We start from the raw sequence: 24,026 nt of genomic DNA, 5'->3' as shown, positions 1-24,026 counted from the left end.
CTCTGAAAGCAAGGAAACATTAGAATGTGAATATTATGAATTATGCAGTATAATAGAATGTAATATATACATGACAGATAATATTCCCATTTGTTTTTTCCACTCAGTCTTTCAAAATCCTTTTGATTGATTTATATGTTTGCACTTTTAAAAGTGGAAGATCAGGTGTTGTTTACCCTAAACCAGGGACTATCTATTTGAAGACAAGAAACTAAAAATTGAGAAAGGAATACATTACATTGGTGGTGAAATACTCAGATTTCAGGCTGGCAACTGGTTGGAAAAAGAACCACTTTATCTATGTAATGGAAAGTAAAATATTACTGCTCATTGAGGTATTCATGAAAATAAATACATAACAAATTGTTTCATATTTATAATGAAGAAGTGAAATGTTTCAGTCTCTTTCATTTCAGTTTTTTATTTTGTAAAATGGGCTTTCACCATGAACTCTTACTTAGCTAAAGTCAAGTGACCTGAGTTCTAAGTAGAAACTCATAGGTTTGTACTCCTAAATTCAGAAACTGTGGCAGGAAGTAATTGACTACCGTATTTCCCCGAAAATAAGAGCGGGTCTTATATTAATTTTTGTTCCAAAAGGCTTATTTTCTGGTTAGGACTTATTTTGCGAAAATACAGTACTAAATGCATCCATCTGGCTGACAATCTTAACTGGGGCTTATTTTGGGGGTAAGGCTTATATTACGAGCATCCTGAAAAATCATGCTAGGACTTATTTTCCAATTGGGTCTTATTTTTGGGGAAACGGTATTTTCTTATCCCTTAAAATAAAGGTGGTCCATAGTCCCAACAGGTTTGGAGGGTGTTACGTTAGGGGAGTTCCTACCATGTAACAGAACTATTTGCAGAAGTAGCTTAGCTTTGCCTGTCCAATGATACTGATTCAGATATTTTTTCTTATTTTTACAGGTTCAGTCAAGAAGATGCCTTGCCAGAAGGTTCTCCATTTTGGGCAGCAGTTGTTTCGTCGGAAAGTGGTAGACTGTACAAGCAATGACAGCCGGCTCTCGCGGTGCCTCAACACATTTGACTTGGTTGCGCTTGGAGTAGGCAGCACCCTTGGGGCAGGGGTTTATGTTCTGGCTGGAGCAGTGGCACAAGAAAATGCAGGACCTGCCATTGTCATTTCCTTTCTGATTGCAGCTCTGGCTTCTGTGCTGGCTGGACTTTGCTATGGAGAATTTGGTGCTAGAGTTCCAAAGACTGGATCAGCATATCTCTATAGTTATGTGACTGTCGGTGAGCTGTTGGCATTCATTACTGGTTGGAACCTGATTCTTTCTTATGTCATTGGTGGGTATTCCTTTGTATCATTGGTTAATTAAGAACAGATTTAGATCTGTGAAATATTGTGTTGTGCTCTGTCATAATAATAGCTTCCTTTTAAAACTTGAGAATAGCTTAATATGATAATCCCAAAAGCATATTATTTGAGTAGAGAATACTGGCTAACAAGAGCAGTACTTTGAAAGGAATGGTTTTTTAAAAAGTTTCAGCCTCTGAAGGTAAGAACAGACTGGTGTAACTAAAAGAAATGGAGGCAAAATGTTTGAGCCTTCTCAAGGGGTGAGTTGTGGAGATTAAAAGTATATGTTCATTATTTCACTGATCTTATTTTGGGCATTATTTTTGAAGTACCTAAACATGCATTGATGGGGTGAGCTCCCATTACTTGCCTCAGCTCCTGCCCACCTAGCAGTTCAAAAGCATGCAAATGCATATAGATTAATAAGTACCACTTTGGTGGGAAGATAACAGTGTTCCGGATGCCTGTGGGTATAGCCATGTTGGCCACATGACTACGGAAATTGTCTTTGGACAATGCTGGCTCCTCGGCCAAGAAATGGAGAGGACCACTCTGCCCTAAATCGGACATGTCTGACAGGGAAACCTTTGCCTTTTTTTCTAACACTCAAAAAAATGGAGCTGAAAATAATTGATTTCTGGGATAGTGCATGAGAGCAACTGTTAACCAGAAGAAAAATTAGGTGTCAAGACTATTTCTTATACTGAAACAATGAGGAGATTCAGACCCCGCCTTTTCAAAAGACACAAACTTCACTTCTGCATCAAAAAAGAGGAAGCAAATGAACAGACATTTTGTTACCTTGGAGTGTCTATATATAAGTATCTAATTTGAAAGTGGAATTTTTGCTGGAATTTTTGTGTAATGACCTTCACTTTCCTTCTAGTAAATATTAGCAATCAGAGCTCTTAGGGACTTCTTCCTTTGAATAAGTATTTTGATTGTATGATAAACATGAAAAAGAGAAAACCTGTTGTTTAAATCTGTCCCGATGCGTATGATAGAATGCTATGCATTAGGATTTAATCTGATTGCGTAAATCTGACAAATGCTGATGAACATTAAGAATCCCTTTTGGCCACAAACAAATGTTTGAAGGGAAAATTACAACTAGACTGGCGGTCCCCAACTTTTGCGGCTTGGCAGCCTGGCTGTGTGTGTGGGGGGGAGGAGTGGGAAATTGGCTGTGTGAGTGGCGGGCCGGTGCGCACATGTGCAGCTTGACTTGAGCGAAAGCAAAACTGAGCCTTCTTATAAGATTGACTATAGGAGAACATTCAAATTTATTTTGTGTTTTTCTCTTTTTTGTCAATTGCAGAAGTAGTGTATCAAAAAAGAAAAGAAACACGATTTAGGTATAGGTTCGGAAATTGGACCATGTGCTATATGTAGTTCTATACGCTTCTCTTTTTAACACACGATTAAATGCAGAATCTCAGATTATGTGTAATAACTTGTCATGTTAGCAAGAGATACTGTATCTAGCAGGTTGGGAACAACAAATACATTTAATAAATAAAAACAAACAACTAAAAGCATCATGTGGCTTCTAGAAACTTCAGTTTCTGATAACTCTGGTTTCTTTATGTGTATGAAATGGCAAACTCCAGTTAATTAAATTACAGATGGAAACATAATGCCTATCTGGCCCCAAGAGGGCTTTTAGTTTTCTAATTACTGAAGTTCCATGAGACTATCGGCAGTCTTATGTGAACTCTTATAAGATCTATAAACTTTTTTTTTTTTCCAGATCTGTGCCTGAGCCTCTGATTAAAATTTGGGACAAAGATAAGTTTTGTAGGCTCTGAATTGGAAGATGATTTAACCATGACTTGAACAAAAGTGATATAGTACATATTCAAGCAAAAGGCACATACAATTCTTGAATAATGAGACAGGAGGTTATTGTTTCAGCCAGATGAAAGAGTTACATCATAGTATTTTAAGTGTAAGAATTGGTGAAGGGATAATAAAATTAATTAAAATGTAGAATTAATTAAAATAATAGGGGATTAAGAGCTCTTACATGTAAGAAGCATGAAAGAAAAATATTCAGAAACATTTAATTGAAAGTTGGCAAATCGTTTTTTTAAAATAATAATTAGTGTTTTTCTTAGTTTATAACTTTAAAAAAATGAAACATATTAATAATACATTAATCATTTTAGCAAGTAACTCTGGATGAAAACTGCTTAAAACAATTTTTATTGGCTGTCAGTGAAATAATAGCTGGACAATATTTATCTTTGGTGGAATTCACATTTTGTAGAATAATTTTTTAACAGGCAGTTCCTGTAGCAAGTATTTAATATTTTATTTTTTGTAGAAGGGTAAAGAAATAGTGGTTCATGTTTTTCTGTGATAAAAGAAAATACTTGGGAGAAGCACAGCATGAATTTGTTTAAAGATGGAATTTGTTCCAAAATAAGTAGGAGTGGTTGAATAGGAAGGGTTTGGAAGGGAATGTAGGTTGAACTTCAAAAACTCTGTATTTATTTACAACTACTTGGTGTTTGCATAAAGAATTTCCTTGCTTTGTATGCATTTATAGAATTAGCATCCCCTGATCTTGTTGATCAGAATATGGCCTCCGTGAATCTTTTTATATTTGCTTTCCAGAAAAAAAATTCACTCTGTTAGGCAGCTGTTCCAGGTACAAAATCAATTATGGAGACTTCCTCTTGAGGTCCAATGCCTTCAAAGGGTATCAGCTAGAGAAGATGATTTTTACACTGTATAAGTACACAAAGAGTCCCTCGTCAGTCTTGTACCCTTGAGATGTAGACTAAACCTTAGCTCCAATTGTCACCAGTTAACATTGTCTCTCTAGACTTCTAAATTACCCCCCTTGTCCTTTATTCAAAGTGCAATTGAACTTGCTGGACCTCATTGTTTTCTTCCTTAAATCAGGAAATAATTTATTTTCATTTTGACTAAAATACTGAGTTTTACCCATCACACAATAAATGAGTGGGATATGAATGATTTTGTAAGGATTTGACTAAAGTTTGAGATTGAGTTCAGTCACCTCAGGGTGAGATGGGAGCCAAAAAAATTATTAAATAATAATAATTAACAATATGTCGAAGATCAAGGTAATTCAATATGACAGAGGAAACAGAACAAACAAATTACATGTTACACATAAATAGCGAAAACTAGAGGTAGTAGATGCATTTGTATTGGTAGATATTTAGTAAAAATGGAAAAATTAAAAAGAAATTACCATATTTTTTGCTCCATAAGATTCCCCCCAAAAAAGTGGATGGAAATGTCTGTGCATCTTATGGAGTGAATATTGCGTCACAGGCCAGGCCGCGGCAGCAGGGTCTTTTACAGTGCTGAACCCTGCCTCTTCTGTCTTTGTCAATTGCCCGCCTCTTCTGTCTCTTTTCTGCAGTGCAGGAGTCAATAGGCAGAGCTGGCACATGAGAGGACATCTATCTGTGGTCTCTCAGGCTCCGCCTGATATTTTTTTTCTTGTTTTCGTCCTCTAAACCTAGGCGCGTCTTATGGTCAGGTGTGTCTTATGGAACAAAAAATATGGTAGATACCCAGATGCTTATAAGAAAGAAATGGGTGGTATAGGGAATATAGAATTGATCACCTTGGTTTGGAAAGAGCATTATGATGGGCCAAGTTTTGTCCTCTGAGGTGGATAAATGGATTTTGGTGATACCTCTGTGATTTAAATGTTCAGTTGCAAAAATTTGCCGAACCATTGGCCTCTAAAATACCCAACAGGGAACAACCCCCTCGTGGTCACTTCTGAACAATTACACAATGAGAATTTGTGTGAATAACTCCTGTTCTTACGACACAGGCTAGGAACCTGGGGAATAGTAGGAAACAACCAGCAAACATTTTAGGGGAAGATAGTCAAATTGTCTTCCATTCTTGTTCATCCTGATTTTAAAATCTCTAGAAGATTAAGTGAACTTATTAACAAAACTCTTCAATAGCAGTTGTGCAATTCTGCTTGGTGCTTGTTATTAAGGGCATGTCAGAAGCCAAAGCATGTCTTGTTGATTGGGCTGTAGAACAAAAACAGAGCACCTTCAAAATAAAAAAGTTTAAAAATGAATTGTGGCAAAAATTATATAAGTCTATTTGGAATATCTACCCCTTTGTGATGAGATTTATCAAGGCATTTGAGATTCCAATTTCAAACTGGTCACTTCTTCTATATGTATTTTTACATATTTTATAAATTCCTTAGCAATTTTTTTGTTTTGCATAATCTTGTTCACTCCAGATGAAGTAGTGCCATGTATATGTTAATGGATAAATTGTTATAAAGAGTTAGCTTTCATTTTTATTCCCATGCAGGAACATCAAGTGTAGCCAGAGCTTGGAGTGCAACATTTGATGAGCTTATAGGCGAGCATATTGAGAAATTCTTTGGTCGCTACATGTCTATGAATGCTCCTGGTATACTAGCAAAATACCCAGATATCTTTTCTGTTTTCATTATCCTAATCTTAACAGGTGAGAGAAATAAATAAATATTGTTTGGGATGAGCATTTTGTGGTGCTTTTGAAATCTTATTTTGCAGAGAAAATGAACGGACTTTATTTATTTTGCCATTTTTTAAAAGCATTATTATTTGCTGGTTCAAGTTGTCCTTTGAGTGGTTGCAGAGACAGGATTACTTTTTGCTACCACTTGTTTAAAATTATGTGTGTATGTAGGTACAGGCTGGAAATCATTGGAACATTCTAGCCGTGCTTTTTTCTTGTAATAAAAACTGTGATTAAAGATTACCTTTAATGGGCTTTATAATGGGCTTTGAAACTTCCCATTTTTTTCACTTGTGACCTAAGAAGCAAATGTATATGTTATTCACAATGTTAAAGGGAATTAGATTTAAAATTCAGATTTACTTTTGATGTTTACTTCAAAGGCTCCTATGTAAATGCTCAATACACATTTTCTGATTATATGCTTCTCAGATGTCGGGCAAGATACTCTCCAGTTGCTTGGCAACTCTGGCCATATAGCATAAGGCTCTGTTGAGAAAGTTGTGCAGTCTTATTTCTGCAGTTGCCAAATCTTCTTTCAGATCTGAAAGGTTTTTCCTAATTCTTTCTCCCCATATCTGTCACATTCCTTTGTAAAGCAACTTGAAAGCTTGTTGAGTCTCATTCCTGTCTGAGACATCACTCAATAGCTAGCAATGGGAGATTTCCATGACTGACCAGAACATGTCTAAGCACCTTCTTAAAAAATACGTTTGCTTCTTAAAAATATCCCTGAATACAATTTCATAGACTGATAGTTTGGACCAGGACCATGTATTGGAGGTGCACTTTATAAATACTAAACCAAGTGACTGAAATAATTGGAAACTGGCAATTTTTAAGTCATTACAAAGTTCGTCCGTGGCTAGATTCACAACACAGCCAAACAATAGCTTTGTTGTTATGAAAATATTTTGGATATGCATAATCTAAAACATAAAATTAGTAGGAAAGGGGCCATATTTGTGGCACTTACTGTGTATTACTGTGTGGAATCTGAATGAAAGTTTTGGATAATTTCCTTTCCTTGCCTATGTTTCAAAAAAAAATTATGTAAGAAGCTAGCAGCTGAGAAATACGTTGGTAAAAGTTTTTCCAAGAATAAAGAGGGAAATGTCAAAGCAATTCTTTCCAAGCATACATACATACATACATACATACATACATACATACATACATACATACATACATACATAGGCAATTCTTTCCGTGTGTGTGTGTGTGTGTGTGTATATATATATATAATATATATATATATATTCTTGTCAGTGTTGATTAAACAGTTATAATACAATTATCCACGGTAATTTTTTTAAAGGACTTCTGACTTTTGGCGTGAAAGAATCTGCAATGGTTAACAAAGTGTTCACTTGTATCAACGTCCTCGTCTTGGGCTTTGTGATGGTGTCAGGTTTCGTGAAAGGCTCAATAAAAAACTGGCAGATCCCAGAAAATCTCTCACTTCCGGAGAAGTATGTTGGTTCTTATTTTTTATATACAGATATCTGAAATAATATACGCATTCATGGCTTTTGTTTAGCGCACACTGACTGTGTATCAGGTATGAAGATAAGAGAAGTGGGCAGTTTGTAACACATCAGATGGTTGATGGAGACTGAAATTCAATACTATACAGATTATTCAATTAACAAAAATCAGTCTCATGGCTGGTGCCAGGCTGCCGATGATTTGTTCATATGCGGCTCTTTGAATCATAAGTGGTTCAAAGTTCAGATAGTTTCAATAAGCTTTCGCTATATTTTGTTGCTATAGATAGAAATTAATTGTATACCTGAAGACATCATTTTATTTACACGAGTAGTGCTTCTGTTGCAAATAAGATAAGTAATAGCAGCTGGTTCAGAGTGGACAGCCTTACCCAACTTACTGTGTAGCCAGATGTTTGGGGTTATAACTTTCACCATTCCATCTAAAATTAATACTGCTGTGGATGCAGCCCCGTTTGTGAATTAGTAAAATTGTGGTTATTCACAGACTTCATGTATATGTTCAAATTACACTTAAAATCAAAGACTACAGTGTGGGGCTGCCCATTTTTTTCACTTCATGTTATGTAGATCTTGCAGAGTTTGTGACCAGCAGACGGAAAGTTATGCTCTGTTCATCTTGCAAAAACTTCCCTCATAGAAAGAAGTTTCTGTACTAAGAATAAAATATTTGAAATGTCGCTGCTGCTTTGCAACATTGAGTTCCTCCCTTATTACCTCCTAAGCAACACAGTGAGAGGTTTTTCACCACACAGAGGGCCTTTTGTTAGTCCTGGTTTAATATACTGAAGTTTGACAGCCAGGAAGGCTGCCTCCTTTTGTGGTTGATATAAGAGAAAAGCTATAATTCTCTGTGCCATGGGTACATTGCCTCTTTCCTTGGACATTTTAGATACTCAGTCCTTAGGCTGTTGCCAATATTTAGCAAGTAAATTATAATTGGCAGATTTAAGACCTGTTAAAGAAAAAAAGGCAATGGGAAGAATCAAGTTAGGAGAAAATAGTACACATAACTTGAGAAATGCATTCTAATTATGCCTACTTTCTTCTTTGACCATACCATTTTCCCCTTTGCCTTGTCCTCTTGTTCCTAGGAATTGGAATATGTTAGTTGACTCCCAAAAGGGGAGAATTTCTAGCAGGTAGCAAGTATTTTTGCCCTTTTAATCAACCTAAATTTGAAAGTGCTTCAAAAACTTGTTGTTTTTGCAGGATAGAATAATTTGCCTAATAATGGACCTAAGACACTTTATATAATACAAGACATTTTATATAATAAAACCTTGACTCGACTTGGAAACAATAAAAATAAATTTAAAAAGAGAAGTAATAAAACTTTAGAACCAAATGGACCAGCAAGTTTGTACTGTTCTTTGGGCAGAGCCGTAGAAGAATTGCCTGGCTAAACTTCTTAGTACACTTTATACAGATTAAAAGCACAAGCTAAGACAGTTAAGATTTTAGTGAACCTCTGTATGAATTTTAAATTGAACTAAATAACTCTGCATCTAAACAGAGACCTGTACCTCTGAAAATGCAGTTAGTAACTACAGGATTAGAATATTCTTTGATTTACAAAGCTGAACCTCCCCTCCCGTCCCCTCCCCTGTGTACCCAGAAGCTAATGACAAAGGGCTTATTAATTCAAATGATTAATTTTTAAAAATGATCATTCAACTTGTTCCAAAATCTGAAAATAGCTTTAAAAATGACAAAAATGACTCATGCTGCCCGTCCTGTTCATATTTACAGTGCACACAAATAGGTCCATTTGAATTGGATGAGTGTTTTTATATATTCTTGGATTATTACAGATTGATATTAATATTCTCAAAACTGGAGGTCCATTTATTCGTGCAGTTGTTTAATGGTGCTGCAAATGAGTCCGGGGAGGCTATTCCATTTAAGTTAATAATATAGTAGCCATTTAGTATTGGTAAGTCTTGATGAGTCAGCTGTATTCTATGTCTTGGTAAAGTGAATTTGCCCTGTTGAATTTTCATAGTTGCAAGATACTCTTGGAATTGGGTAACTAGACTCACTTGTAATTTCTTGCTGCTTCTTCTAGTTCCACACAGAATCTGCCGCATGGTGTTGGTGGGTTTATGCCATATGGTTTTTCTGGAGTTCTTTCAGGGGCAGCTACATGCTTTTATGCATTTGTGGGATTCGACTGTATTGCTACCACAGGTAAGGTAACAACAACAACAAAAAAAAAACTACTTTTTAAAAATAATAATTTCTATTCTTAGCTGGGCCTACATTGTGTGCCACTCATTAGGAGATTCTGAGCCATCTTTTCCATTCTGCTGCTGAAAATAGTTCCTGCAGCTCTGCATGAATGGTGCTTCTTCTTTTCAGCCTGAAATATATTATATTTACATACAGCTCAGAATCTAATTAGATTCTTGGAGAAGGGATTCTGGTTTTTAAGACATAAACAGTAGACTGTACTTCCGGAACCTGAACATGCATCAGAATATTAATTTCAACTGTATTTGATTGAGAGATTAATTATACCATGCAATGTGACGCTATACATTTCTACTCAGAAATAAATCAATATTGCAAAATGGAAACAGTGAATAACTTCTTTATGCCAGTTTTGGATGTAATTTTGGATATCACTGCTTCTTACTCTTAATTTTCATTATCTTATAATTAAGCTTGAAAATGAAGTTATAGTAATATATTCTTAGTATTCGGACAACAGCTATAGAAGTTCTATATTGCATTGCATAATTTTAAAGTACAAATTAAGGTGAGTCAAACTATAACTTGATTCTCAAACGTAAGTTATTTATCTAGGCAAATATTGCATGATATACAAATGTAATGAAATGTTATATGTTTCATAAATAGCTGTAGGTTTTCCTTATTGGAAACAATCAGGTAATTCAGGGAAATAATTCCTAATAATTTAAAAAGGATTTGTAAAATGCATGCTCTTACAGTACATTTAATATGCTACTGACAACTTTTAATTTGGTGAAAGAGTTCATTTTTGCTTTCACTAGAGAAAACATGTCAAATGCAGTTTCTTCACTGAAAAGAAATAATTAAATCTGCCTTTTGTAATCTTTGGGTTATATCTCCTTTTTTAGGTGAAGAAGTAAAAAATCCCCAGAAAGCTATTCCAATAGGCATAGTGGCCTCACTTCTGATCTGCTTTGTTGCATATTTTGGGGTATCGGCTGCTCTTACTCTCATGATGCCTTACTATCTGCTCGATAAAAATAGCCCACTGCCAGTTGCTTTTAAGTATGTGGGATGGGAAGGAGCAAACTATGCAGTTGCTGTTGGGTCCCTATGTGCTCTTTCTACAAGGTAAGGGCTACAACTGTTTTTTTGCATACGTGCGGTAAGTGTGTACTCTCAGACGAGTGTATTCATCTTTAAATAAAAATGTTCATGGCTTATTTAGGAGTTGGCTGTTTTTAACTTGACAGATTTTTAAGAGCCGTGGTGGCGCAGTGGTTAATATGCAGTAGTGCAAGCTAACTCACTGCTCACTCTAGGAGTTTGATTCTGAGCGGTTCAAGGTTGACTCAGCCTTCCATCCTTCCAAGGTCGGTAAAATGAGGACTCAGATTGTTGGGGGCAATATGCTGACTCTGTAAACTGCTTAGAGAGGGCTGTAAAGCACTGTGAAGCAGTATATAAGTCTAAGTGCTATTGCTAAGCTCCACAATTCAGGTTTGATATATTTGGAAAGGTGGGTCACTTAGACGGTAACAGTTTATAATTTTTTCCCCATATTAGTTAAAGGTCGGTGATAAAGCTTGTGGAAGAGGTCATTGACTCTACCTCTACTAAGTCTAAAACCCTGGGGGAAGGGGGGTTGTTTAATTACCAGTCACTGGAGACAAACTTTTCCAATCTGGTGCTGATACATAGAACTTAAGTTCCTAGTCAGTGTCTCCAGAAACTATGCTGATTAGGGGTTCTGGAAATTTTTAATCACATGTATGAGATGGGGGGGATGACTGATAGGGTTAATTGGTCCATAATTGGAACGTAATTGGACTTGATAGAAACTAGCTGTGTCTCTTCTGAGGTGAAATTCTTTGGCTATGTGCTCCCAGGAAACTTTTGTTACAGCCTTCAGAGCCCTTCCAGTAGTTATCACTAATTTGCCATTTTTAATGTGGAAAAAGGAAGAAATAAATATAATCCTTTATTTAAAGGATATGGAATCAGATTTAGTTTTTCTCCAGCCTCACTCATTCCTTTATCCTGTCCTACCTAGTTTTAGGAATTCAAATCCTAGCTCTTACTCATAGGCTAGAAAAGGTTCTAAACATAAAAAACAAAACAAAATAACCGTGCATATTTCCTTCAGATATTGTCTGCAATGCTACTTGTTCAAGTTTTATCATTAAAATGAGTACAGAATTTTTTTTAAAGCCCACTTTTATGTACAGGTAGTTCTCAACTGGTGACCATTTGATAATGATTGTTCGAAGTTATAACTGTGCTGACAAAAGTGACCCACGATTAGTCCTCACACTTATAACACCTGCAGCGTCCCCATGGTCACATGATCAAAATTTGGGCACTTGGCAGCTGGCATGTATTTATAATGGTTGCAGTATCCCAGCATAATGTGATCATCATTTTCCACTTTCCCAGCTGGCTTACAACAAGCAAAGTTAATTGGGTGGGGGGGAGACAGATTCACTTAACAACAGTGATTCACTTACCATGCTGATCCGCTTAACAACTGCAGTAAAATTGGGCATGACTCACTTAACAACTGCTTTGCTTAGTATGGACGTTCTAGTCCTAATTGTGGTTGTAAATTGAGGATTTGTCTCTCACTAATTATTTTGGAAATAAATCTTATTAAAAGGTTTTAAGGGAACATTAAAACTAACACAAACTAATACAACACGGGAGAACCAAAGAAAAGAGTGCAGTGAGAAAATATGAAAAGAAATAGAAGTTTTCATTTTTTTCTGCAGCAAATATAAATATCTGACTGATTTTTTAAAATCCCATTTTCATTATGGTGAAGGTATAGGATTCACTGCTACAAAAGACCAAAACTTTCTCAATTTGAGGGAAAAACACTTACTCCTTAAAAAATGATTACCTTGCATTAAGCGACTGCATTGTTCGAATACGTTAAACAATTTTTCATTTTTGTACACAAGAAATAAGTCAACATTAATGTCTCTTGTCTTTTTCTAGCCTGCTTGGATCCATGTTTCCAATGCCTCGGGTTATTTATGCGATGGCAGAAGATGGATTACTATTCAAATTTTTGTCACGTATCAATGAGAGGACAAAAACACCAATGTTAGCTACAATAACTTCAGGAGCTGTTGCAGGTATGAAAGATTTCATAATAATAATAATAATAATAATAATAATAATAATAATAATAATAATAATAATAATAATAATAATAATAATAATAATAATAATAATAATAATAATAATAATTTTATTTCTATACCGCCCTTCTCCCAAAGGACTCAGGGCGGTGTACAGCCTATTTAAAAACACAAGACAAACATCAATTTAAAATTTAAAATTATTAAATAAATTTGGCTCCATTTAAAACCCCAGAAATTTAAAATACCCCAATTTAAAATTATCATGTCGATAGCCCGGCCTGGCGGAACAACTGGGTCTTCAGTGCACAGCGAAATACCCGGAGGTCGGGGATCTTACGTATTTCCAGGGGCAGTTCATTCCACAGGGCTGGGGCTCCCACAGAGAAGGCCCTCCCCCTGGGTGTCGCCAGCCGACATAACTTGGCCGATGGCACCCTGAGGAGACCCTCTCTGTGGGAGCGAACTGGCCGGCGGGAGGCTATTGGTGGCAGAAGTCGGTCTCGAAGGTACCCGGGTCCTATGCCATGGAGCGCTTTAAAGGTGGTAACCAGCACCTTGAATCGCACCCGGAAGACCACTGGGAGCCAGTGCAGCTCGCGCGGGAGGGGTGTGCTTAAGAATGGGTGTGCTTATTGTAAACACATGCATTTCATAACTCTGTAAGGAAAACACCTTGCATCTATAAAGCAGATCAAAACTAATGTCATACTTAGAAAATATTTAAGATGCAAATATTTTTAAGGTTGCAAGACTTGCTCATTCAGAAATAATATTACTACTCTTACTCACGGTGTTGTATAAGTCATGCACAACTTGACATACAGTGTGCCTTTTTTTTGAACTCTGGTTTTCTTGCTTCTTTCTCACGAATTTTCATCATCTCCTGGGAAACAGAAGAGCTTGTTGGCTCAGAAGTATGGATAAGGATTAAATTGTCACGATTCATCAGGCTTGTAAATAAAATAAAAAATATCCTGCCACTTAATTTGTGTCTTCTCTCTCTCTGCCTCTCCCTCTCCCTCCCCTCACTTCTCTCTACCATTAGCTGTCATGGCCTTTCTCTTAGACCTCAAGGATCTTGTAGACCTGATGTCTATTGGGACACTTCTAGCTTACTCCTTGGTGGCTGCCTGTGTCTTGGTACTAAGGTAAGAAATGATAGCATTGCTGACAAAGTAGCCTCAAACATAGCCCAAATTTGCTTTCTCAAAATGTATTTGATTTTAGATTTCATTACCTACTAAGTCCAAAATGTGAACTGAACTCTTGCTCAACAGCAGCAGATCCTAGGAGACATTGGGAAGAATCTGATATGCTAGTCAGGGCAAATGATTCTCTACTATGAAAACTGGTTTCAGGAGCATCATTCGTCTGCACTCCCAAGATCCCTTCTGCTTCATTATTGGTGCAGATAGCTTTGTGTCCCATCTGCTCTGCTGCCCTTGGGACAGGTCATCTTACCCTTTCCATGTAAATGCAAAACAGATGTTTGGACTTTTATCTTTGTTTATTTTTGCAAACTGCTTCACATAAGATTTTCCTTGCAATACCGTTTTTCCACTTCAGCTTTCATTTTTAAGAGTTAGGACTTTTTGCAGCTTCATTTACTAAGTTAGAGAAGCAGCTGAGTAGTATGAGAAAGGACCTCATGTTTATATGAAGATGAAAAGCCCAATAGAAAGCTTGCTCTACCACTACATAAAAACAATTGCAGAATTAAGCAGATGAACAGTAATTGATCCTGTTCACTTGCTGTTCACCTGTTTTTAAAATAGCAGTTGATCCAGGAGATGTGGTGGTGCAGCGGCTTAAGGACACTGGATCTGCCAACGAAAAATGGTCAGCACTCTGCAGATTCGACCCCGGAATCACTGCGGGACAGGATGAAATTCCGTCACTCACCTCTAACTCCTGCCCTGCCCAATTAGCAATTCGAAAGCATTATTACAAGTAGATAAATGGGTACCATTCTGGTGGGAAAGGCTAGCTGCACAAGGAGAAAGGGAATCGGTGCTCGACCTGCCCAGACACCAGGCAAGATTGATTGAGGAGCCCAAAATTTGTCATCAACTCAAATGCTACTAGCCAAATATAGTACAAACTAGTTTGCCCCCTGTGATCCACCATGAATAAGTGTGCAGGCGCAAAACTGAACAAACTAGCAATTAGGCTGTCAGAACTAGTCTGTAAAGTGTAGATCTCCCTGATATGGATATCAGATGAAATAAATAAATAAGCAGTTGATCCCCAATTTTTTAAAACATAGAAATTATTTGAGCCCCTATTTTTTCTCTGCAATTTTCGCTGTTCCCTTGATAGTTGAACTTTAAGTGCAAACTGCAGATTGCAATAAAATGTAACACATTTTTTTCAAGAGCCTTTTCTCCTTGAGGATAAATATAATAGTATATAATACCTGCATTACACCTTGATCAAGATATCAGAATCAGATTCACTAAAGAAGACAGTATTAGCCTTATTCCTGGAAATACAGTTTTGAGACTTGCATAGCTTTCTGGATAACATTAGTGAAAAGTCTATCTAACTATGGTATTTAAAGAATACTCTTTAATATTAAATGGAACTTATGGTAGAGCATTTACCAGAGCGATAAAGCTCTAAGAAGAACATAACACATTTAATCTTAACAGTTTTATCTATATGTAGCCTTGGCAGCTCTGTAATTTGCATCTCATTTTATGGATTTCATAGGAATACATGAAATAAAACCTAATACTTGTAGTTTTAGTTGACAATGATAAAGTTTCTCCCTATTTTATTCCACTTTTTTACTCTCTTAATATTTATTTATTTATTTATTTATTTATTTATTTATTTATTTATTTATTTATTTATTTATTTATTATTTAATTTATATACCACCCTTCTCCCAAAGGGACTCAGGGTGGTGTACAGCCAGCATAAAACACACAAATATAAAATTTAAAAACAATTTAAAAAATATTAAATAGTTTGGCCCATATCTAATTAAAATAAAACTACCTGATTTAGACATTTTAAAATTAAGAATTGACAATTAAAAAATTTTAAAAATTAGGCCAGCCCGGCTTGTTGAAATACAAGCGTCTTGAGGGCCCGGCGGAAGGTGCGTAAGTCGGGGTGCTCTTCTAATACTTAAATAAAACCTTACAATGGCATTTTTATAATTTCCAGTACTATGCTGCTATGTGTATATTATGTTTGTTTGTTTTCCCTATAGATACCAACCTGAGCAACCTAACTTGGCATATCAGATGGCTAGTACTACAGAGGAGATATATGCAAATGAGTCTGTGAGCACAAGTGAATCTCAAACTGCGTTTCTGCCGGAAGAGGAAGAGAAATTATCCTTAAAAGTTATCCTCCTCCCCCAAAATACAATTCCTTCCAAACTTTCTGGGTTTATAGTGAATGTCTCTACCTGTGTCATAGGTAAGAGGGATTCCAAAAACTAGTATTATTCTCAATCATTGTGGCTCTGACTGTTGAGTTTCCTCTCTGAAAAGTTGGTTAGTGAGTTTGCTGATGAACTGAGAATGTCCTCCTTGCAGTTTGTGTTTTCATTTAGCCGAATTTAGAATAAATTGTGGAAGTTAAGGGATAATGGTGAGAAAACCCCTGAAAAAAACAGGCAAAGAATTGGCAAGTAAAAGTCAAAGGAAGCCCATCAAAGAAACATAGAATACACAACAATCCTAATTCAGGTAGTTCCCACTTAACCCTAATTAGGACTGGAATTTCCGTTGCTAAGCAAAATGATTGTTAGATGAAACATATGACTTGTACCATTTAGTAATTGCAATTCCAGTAGTAGTCCCGTTGTGGTTGTTAAGCCAAGGCCACATTATCCCTGAGTAAGGGTCTCATGCTTCTCTTGCCCTACTGTACCTGCCTCCAACTCCCCCCACCTGCCTTATCAGCAGTGGGAGAAAGAAGGCAAAGGTCGGGGAGGAGGTGGCAGGGATAGGCAGCAGAACGTTGGTCAGCCAAAGGGGCAGAGATTGGGAGGGTGGGGGGAGATAGGTGGATGAGAGGAGTTGAAGCCCAGCCTCTGGTTGTAAATGAGAGGGGGCTGCTAAGCATCCAGATTTTGATCACGTGACTGTGTGTGTGGGGATGTTGCAATAGCTGTAATTTTGAGAAGCAGCCATAACTACCATTTGTTCAGTGCCCTCCTAACTTCAAAGGGTTACTGAACAAATGGTTATCAAGTAAGAATTACCTGTAGATGAGCTTTTTGCCGCAGGGGCTTTTTATACTGCCAGGGCTCCCCAACCTTTGGGCCACGGCTCATTACCGGGCCGTGGCTGGTTCAGAACTGAAGTAGTGGGCTGCTGGCTGGTGCAAGTACATGTGTCCGCACATAGATTGACTCTCACAAGCTGTGGGGCAACACGCATGCAGCCCAACTCACATGAGTGGCAGGCTGGAGCACGCACACATACACATACACTGGCCCACCACTTACACAGGCCAGTTCCCTCCCTCCTGCCCCCGGGCTGCCAAGCCATAAAATTTGGGGACCACTCCTCTATAGGATTCATAGAGCAAAACAGTGGCTCAGAAAAATGGATGTTGGAAGCTATGGATCCTGGGCTGTCAATCTGCACATGTCACAGATCATATTATTCTTCACTTAGCTAACAACAGCTGTTTTTTTTTTTATTCCCCCCCCCCCCCCGGTTTAACAATGCATCCAACATCTTAATGTTTCTTGTTCACAGGTTTTCTTATTGTCAGCTTCTGTTGCTTGGCTGTCCTTGCCAAGAAGGTTCTGATGAGTGGAGCAATGTGGGCCATTAGCATACTTGTTGTCATCTTCCTCATCTGCTTTGTTTTCACGGTCATCATTTGGAGGCAACCTGAAAGCAAAACCAAACTCTCATTTAAGGCAAGTGAAGTGTAAAACTTACATGCATAAAAGAAGAACTGGAGCCCTTGCTGGCTTTCTGATTGGAAAGAGAGATTAGTGGAGGCCAGCCTGCTTTTGCCAGAAAAGCAGCAGTGAGGGGACATAGCAAAAGACACTTTCCCACGCAGATTGAACATACGACCTTCAGACATGACCTTCAGCTTTCTGGATGCTATTTTTGTGGGAAGGACGGTTCTCATCTGTTCTATTTGAATGTACTGGGAGATAATCGGTGGCATGCAAGGCTACTGCGTTTGTTTTGGTGTCCTAACAAAATCTTACCAACAAACCAACTCATTACATTATGGGGCAGCCTCTAGAAGTGAAGTCTGAATTCTTTTGATAGAATGAGTAAATGAGCGAGTAAATATATACATATGTAGAGGAAGGAAGGCATGCCAATTGTTAAAGTTGAGTAAGCGGTTGGTGACTTTTCAGAAGTTGCAACTTGCAGCATTCAGTATGAAAATCTGAGAACTGGGTTTGCTGAGCGTTGTAGTTATGCAATAACTCGTGGGTGCACATTCCCCACCTGGCATAGCAGAAATTGTGTGTATCTCCAAATGTTTACATTGTATGCACAAACTCATGGTAAAAAGGGCCTTTGAGTTCAGCATGCCTTTATGATATGCAAGCCTTAATTAGGTATTATAACATCTGTGTTGGAGTATAGGCATTATATAGTTCTGTTTCTATGTGTCAACTCATTCTAATAAATTGAGAGTTGCAAATGTAACTTAAGGTAGCCCTCACTTAGAGACCACAATTGGGACTGACAGCTGTCATTAAGAGAACTGATTGCTAAGGGGGAAATCATATGAGCGTGACTGTGCTTTCATTTCTCCCATTCACCCCCCCCTTTCAAATGCTCATTCCAACCCTGGGATAATTAGCAAGAAAGGAATTAGTGTTTGTATTTACATTCATTGGAGAGCAAGGGATTACAAGAGTGTAAGCAGACACACAGTGGTGAATACAGTACACATTGAAAGGAATGTGGTAGGAGTAGCTTCTGTAGAATTACTATTACAACATAAATATCAGAAAATGTGCGCACAACAGGATAACATTCAGTGACAATATTTAAAGTCAACCTTATCATGGAAACTCTTTATCATATTACCATAATAGATTTTCAATCCTAACAAAATATGCTGTCATGCTAAATCTCCCGAGGAAGATCCTGACTCACTTCATTGTATGATAACAAAGGAAAGTTTCTGTTGTTTCCATACAATTTGTCTAGGTACCTTCCTCTTTTGCCACATTGAACCACTATCAAGAATATCCCTAAAACACCATTTCTGAAATGTGATCATACTGTATAGAATAGGAAGGATTTATTTTTTAAAAAATATGTGTCTAAAATGTTGCAGTGACAAAACTTCTGTATATGTACAAATCTACACTTGTAGATTTGCGTCTCCAATGTTATCTGACTATAATTTTAAACACCTAAATCAGGGCTGTCAAACTCGCGGCCTGGGGGCTGGATGTGTCACGCACTGGCCACACCCATGCCTGGTTTAGTGAAGGGGAAAAAAGTCACGATACATCACATGATGATGTGAGTTTGACACCCCTGACCTAGATGAAAGCCAGTAAGCATGACATATTTTAAAATCTATTGTCAATATTTTCTTATTCCAGAGAATTCTTGCAGCATCTAATTGACTTATCCAATTAGAGCTATACTCAGAAGAACCTGCAAGAATTTGCTGCCTTGCGTACATTCACAATATTATATGATTGCTAATACTGATGTGAGAAAACAATTCCTTACAAATAGAATCAAATTATTGATCTCAGGAGAAGGTAGATATGTGATCTGGTGTATCCCATACTCCTAAATGTAATCCAGAAGCATAATTTTGTTTTGCAGGTTCCTTTTCTCCCTGTCCTTCCAATCCTGAGCATCTTTGTGAATGTTTATCTCATGATGCAGCTGGATTGCGGCACCTGGATACGATTTGCCATTTGGATGGTCATAGGTAAATTTCAACTGTCTGATACGATGACATTCTCATTCATATAGGTAGATTAATGAATACAACAAAGTTTTGAAGGTTGAAGCGGAATTCAGATTCTTTACTCTTGTGGTCAGAAGCCTTAAAGCTACAACTGAGTTATCTTCCATATAGTATGAGAGTCCCAGTCATTAAAAAAAGATTAATACCAAGCAATTTAATAAGCATGTCAACCCAGGCAGCTGGTATGAAACCGTTGACTGTGTTTTAGTATTTGTCTAAAACAAAACAAACCCAGATTCACATATATTAAATAAATATAATAAATAGAAATATAATAAATAAATATATTAAGACTTGGGAGTAGGATTCAATTACTTTGATTAAATCTTTTAAATCATCTCCAGGAATAGGCCCATGCAAGGTATGTTATGACAATTAAGCTTGTAAATATTGAAAGCAAGTGAGAAATATAGCAAGATCTGATCTATGCAGAATTAAAATAGAGTTCCCTATTTTTTTGGTTGAAAACACTCTGAAAAATAGACTAGTCACTAGAAAAATTCATCAGTCCCCCTTAGCCATACTGCACTGTGCTTTAGAAGTATATACTTAAGTCCTTGCATGCTCCACAAGACCAGGGGTGTCAAACTGGATTTCTTTGAGGACCGGATCAGCGTTGTAGTTGTCCTCCGCAGGCCAGCTAGGGATGGGGGAGACGGGACGGACAGCAGATGGGGTGAACGCATCCTGCAGCACCCTGTTGGTCACAACAGGGCACAGGGGAATTGCATGCAGCCCCCCTGTACCCCATTTTGGCTGGCAGGATGCTACAGGAGGCCGTCCAGGCCGAAAACAGGAGGGCCATGCGTGGGCCCCCTGTGCCCCATTTTCACTAGCAGAGTCACTGCAAGTTCATCCTTTGCTATTTCCAGGTCAGCCCCACGAGCCAAATGTAAGCACATGTGGGCCTTGAGTTTGACACCTCTGCATAAGAGCATCATCTCATTTTCTATTGTATTCCTTATAGCTAGAGATTCCTAAACTGATACATCCTGTGCGCTGCCTCACGTTTCCTAATGCTAATCCGCTTTCCTCTTTTCTCTAGGCCTGGTGATATATTTTGGCTATGGCATATGGCACAGTGTAGAGGCATCTTATTCAGCACCAACGGATCAAGAAAGAAGTACGGATAACAATATGGATACTTGTAAATGACAGCCTTCTTGCTCAGGAGGTTATTAAGATCACTATTACTGCACAGCAGGATACTTTTCTCTCCCAAATTCTGAAAGAACTTTTTTTTTTTGATAGAATATCAGGCAGGCTCTCATGTCCCCTTTAACATGGGGATGCAGCTGGGAGGGATCACAAGGAAAAAAAAATACTTAGCCTCTGATGCACTCCCAACAACACTGTTACTTCTTGCTGACAGCTATTTCTCTTCTTTACCCTTTGAATAGAAATTGCCTTTCAGGGTGCCAGTTTACTTCCAATGTTACTGTGAGAATAAGATTCTCAAGCTTGCGAATTAATTCCTGGTTACTGGAATGGAACACACTTTATACTATTTCTCCAAAATCACCTATATTGCAGCACCAGAACTAAACTTAAGCAAACTCAAACCAAACCATACATAAACTCTCTTACATGTTTATAAACTGTACCCACTTCCCAAGACTGGAATGGAAAAAAAAAAGGAGTGGTGCTATTTAAACATTGTGCTTTACATATTTAAAGAGAGGTGATGCCTGAGTTTTAGCATCCAATGTTACAGCAATCTCCTTTAGCAAAGGCGGACAAACCAGGCTTCCTGCAGCCCACGGAGGCTTCTGTGCAACCTGCTAGCTGAATTCCTCTCCTGTGCTTCAAACAGCTGTGTAGATATGAAACAGAGTCTGTTGCTTATGATAGAACTGCTGTGTAGAAAGTATGACTTTCAGGTATGCAGATATGCCGAATCAAAGGCAATTGCTTGCTTGGGATGTTATTCACATTTCAGCTCAGACAGTCCCGGTCAAAGGCAGCCTTTCCCATGCTTGTATTTCAACATAATATTGTGCGGTAACTCATCAATACGCCCTGTGGCTGAGAAAAGGCAACAGTTTCCTGTAATAAAGATGGAATTAATAAAGGAGAATATTTGTAGCTCAGGGTTGACACGAGGGGTCCTTGGTGCTCTCTGAACCTGCTTGTTTTCTTTCATTACCCAAACTAGGTAACATCACTAGTGCTAGTCCAGTCTGTGTTGCCTAGTTTGGGTAATGAAACGTCCACAAGGAAACAAGCTCAGAGAGCACCAAGGACCCCTCAAAGATGAAATTGAACACAGGGTTCTTGGGTCAAAGTCCAGCATTGTCTTTACTGTTATGTTTGAAATAATATATTTAAAATTAATATTTTATTGAAGAAGGGTTCTGACATACAGCTTTTCGGGTACAGAGTAGGAACCAGCCTTAGGTTTTGCCTGGGGAATATTTGGGACTGTAGAATATAAATTTCTCACCTTATCCTGTTAGCGTTGACGTTTCCAAATAGGCCATCAGATTTAAAATTCAAACCGTGTTATTTCCTCTGTTAGGCATGGATGGGATGGGAAATCATAAAACCATCTATGCAGGGGGAGAATCACCTCTTTCTAAAATGTGTTTTTTCCAAAGGGAGGGTAAAAGTCTGTACACCGGTCAAATAATATTGATGCTTGCTGTTTTGATATTGTAGTAAATAGTGTAGATTATTATTGTACTTTTTCCTTTTACACTGTTAACCTCAGAGGCTTGAATTTATTATTACTTGTTCGTGGTATTTATGTCTAGCCCCTTGATGTGTTGTATTTGAGCAAGTTATATGGAAAAGAATAGCACTTAGAAGAAAGGGAAATCATTTTGTAGAGAGACTCTGCTTATTTTGTGTGAGGAAATTTAGAAGGGGGGTTATTTATTTATGGCACTCCCTATGTTTTGTCCAGGTTGTACCCTAGTGATAACATTATTAGATGTGAATTTTGACTCAAGGTTTTCCCATCACCATGGTGATTGCTGAGAATTTAGTGGTTACATCTACCTGTCCGGAAGGTTAGACAGAGCTTCTGCAGACAATGTTGACCCAGCTGGACCAATAACAAAGCAGTTTATTGTATTTGATACTTCAGCAACTTCCTTTTGACATCACAAAAGTCTGTGAAGGCTACAATTACAATGATGAGGATGTTCTTTTTAAAGGGCTTCAGCGTTGAACAATTGAGAAATGCACAATTTAGTTTGAATCAGCCAGACCTTCCTCAAGTAAATTGGCCAGGCTGCTCAAGGTGATTTGGGAAGCCCTCAGGGCTGGCTAGAAAATGTTTCTTTTAGATGAAAATTTATATGTGACTTGAAAATACCTAAAACTTTGCTTTTGGGTTCTTTTGGATGGATCCCATCAGGTCATATGAATCCTTCTTTTAGAGTCTGTGAGGAGTGAGATGGCGCTTGTTTTGAACTTTTCATTCTTACCTGAATCAACCTTTGTGGATTGTTTCATACATGACAAAAGTCTTTTGCAGAAATCTCTTCTGTATGGTCACATTTCATATCATCCATGCCAATTTCAACCTTTTACTTACTATTAAATTACACCCTATTACATGGACGTCCAACCTTTTGGCTTGCCAGGACCGCATTGAGTGAAGATAATTTGCCTTGGGCTGCGTATAAAATATAAAATATAGTTAATATATACGAATCCCATAATAATGTTAAAGGTTCAGGATTTTTTGGGGTCGCATTACTAGCTGTCTAGGGCCACATGCGGGCTGTGGGCCACAGGCTAAACATGCCTCCCCTAATACATCACTGTCCTTGAAAATGGCCTAGAAAGATGCTGTCAGATTTTCTATAAAAGTCAAATTACTTAGTCATTAAAATTCAATTTGAGAAGGGTCCCTAGGTAATTTTTGGAAGTGACTTATTTTTTTCCACTTTTGTTCTTCTTAAGTAGATAAATCCATACTGTGTGTGGGCAGTTGATGAAACTGAAAGCAGTCTGAAGAACAATGTAATTCTCAATTTGGCAATTGCATTTCCAAAGGACAGTAATTCCGTACATTATATTTTAGTATGGTTGAATTGCAGTGTTTAGTCTAATTCATTTTTAAATTTATAGGTAGACCTTGACTTAATGACCACAATTGGGACTGGAATTTCAGCCACCAAGGGATGCGATCATTAAAAAAAAGTCAGCATGTGAACGGATCTGATTTTATAACCATTTTTACCTGTTTGTTAAATGAATTATTCAGTCATTAAGCAAATTCGTCCTCTCCTACACTTCACTTGTCAGAAGCTGGTTGGGAAGGTTGGAAATTGTGATCATGTGACCACAGAATGCTGCAACTGTCTTCAAGCGCTCAAATCATGATCACATGACTGGGCAACAGTTGTGACCTCGAGGACAAGTCATAAATTACTT

The 24,026-nt window shown here is 37.6% G+C and overlaps 1 protein-coding gene across 1 annotated transcript in view; it reads left to right on the top strand.

Moving 5' to 3' along the window:
* Positions 1–21,711, top strand: part of SLC7A1 (solute carrier family 7 member 1) — a 37,988-nt gene extending 16,277 nt beyond the window's left edge. The window contains exons 2-12 of the mRNA XM_034410871.3: positions 931–1,314; positions 5,657–5,815; positions 7,167–7,320; positions 9,425–9,546; positions 10,461–10,683; positions 12,550–12,689; positions 13,744–13,846; positions 15,919–16,130; positions 17,423–17,589; positions 19,493–19,601; positions 20,686–21,711. Of these exons, the coding sequence (XP_034266762.1) occupies positions 945–1,314; positions 5,657–5,815; positions 7,167–7,320; positions 9,425–9,546; positions 10,461–10,683; positions 12,550–12,689; positions 13,744–13,846; positions 15,919–16,130; positions 17,423–17,589; positions 19,493–19,601; positions 20,686–20,795 (1,869 nt within the window). The 5' untranslated portion in view covers positions 931–944 and the 3' untranslated portion in view covers positions 20,796–21,711. The remainder of the gene's footprint in view (positions 1–930; positions 1,315–5,656; positions 5,816–7,166; positions 7,321–9,424; positions 9,547–10,460; positions 10,684–12,549; positions 12,690–13,743; positions 13,847–15,918; positions 16,131–17,422; positions 17,590–19,492; positions 19,602–20,685) is intronic.
* Positions 21,712–24,026: the final 2,315 nt, after the last annotated feature.

Source organism: Pantherophis guttatus, chromosome 5, assembly GCF_059756535.1.
Source record: "Pantherophis guttatus breed Tessera chromosome 5, ASM5975653v1, whole genome shotgun sequence".
In the NCBI taxonomy this organism is placed as follows: domain Eukaryota; kingdom Metazoa; phylum Chordata; class Lepidosauria; order Squamata; family Colubridae; genus Pantherophis; species Pantherophis guttatus.
This window is presented reverse-complemented; position numbering and strand designations above follow the sequence as displayed.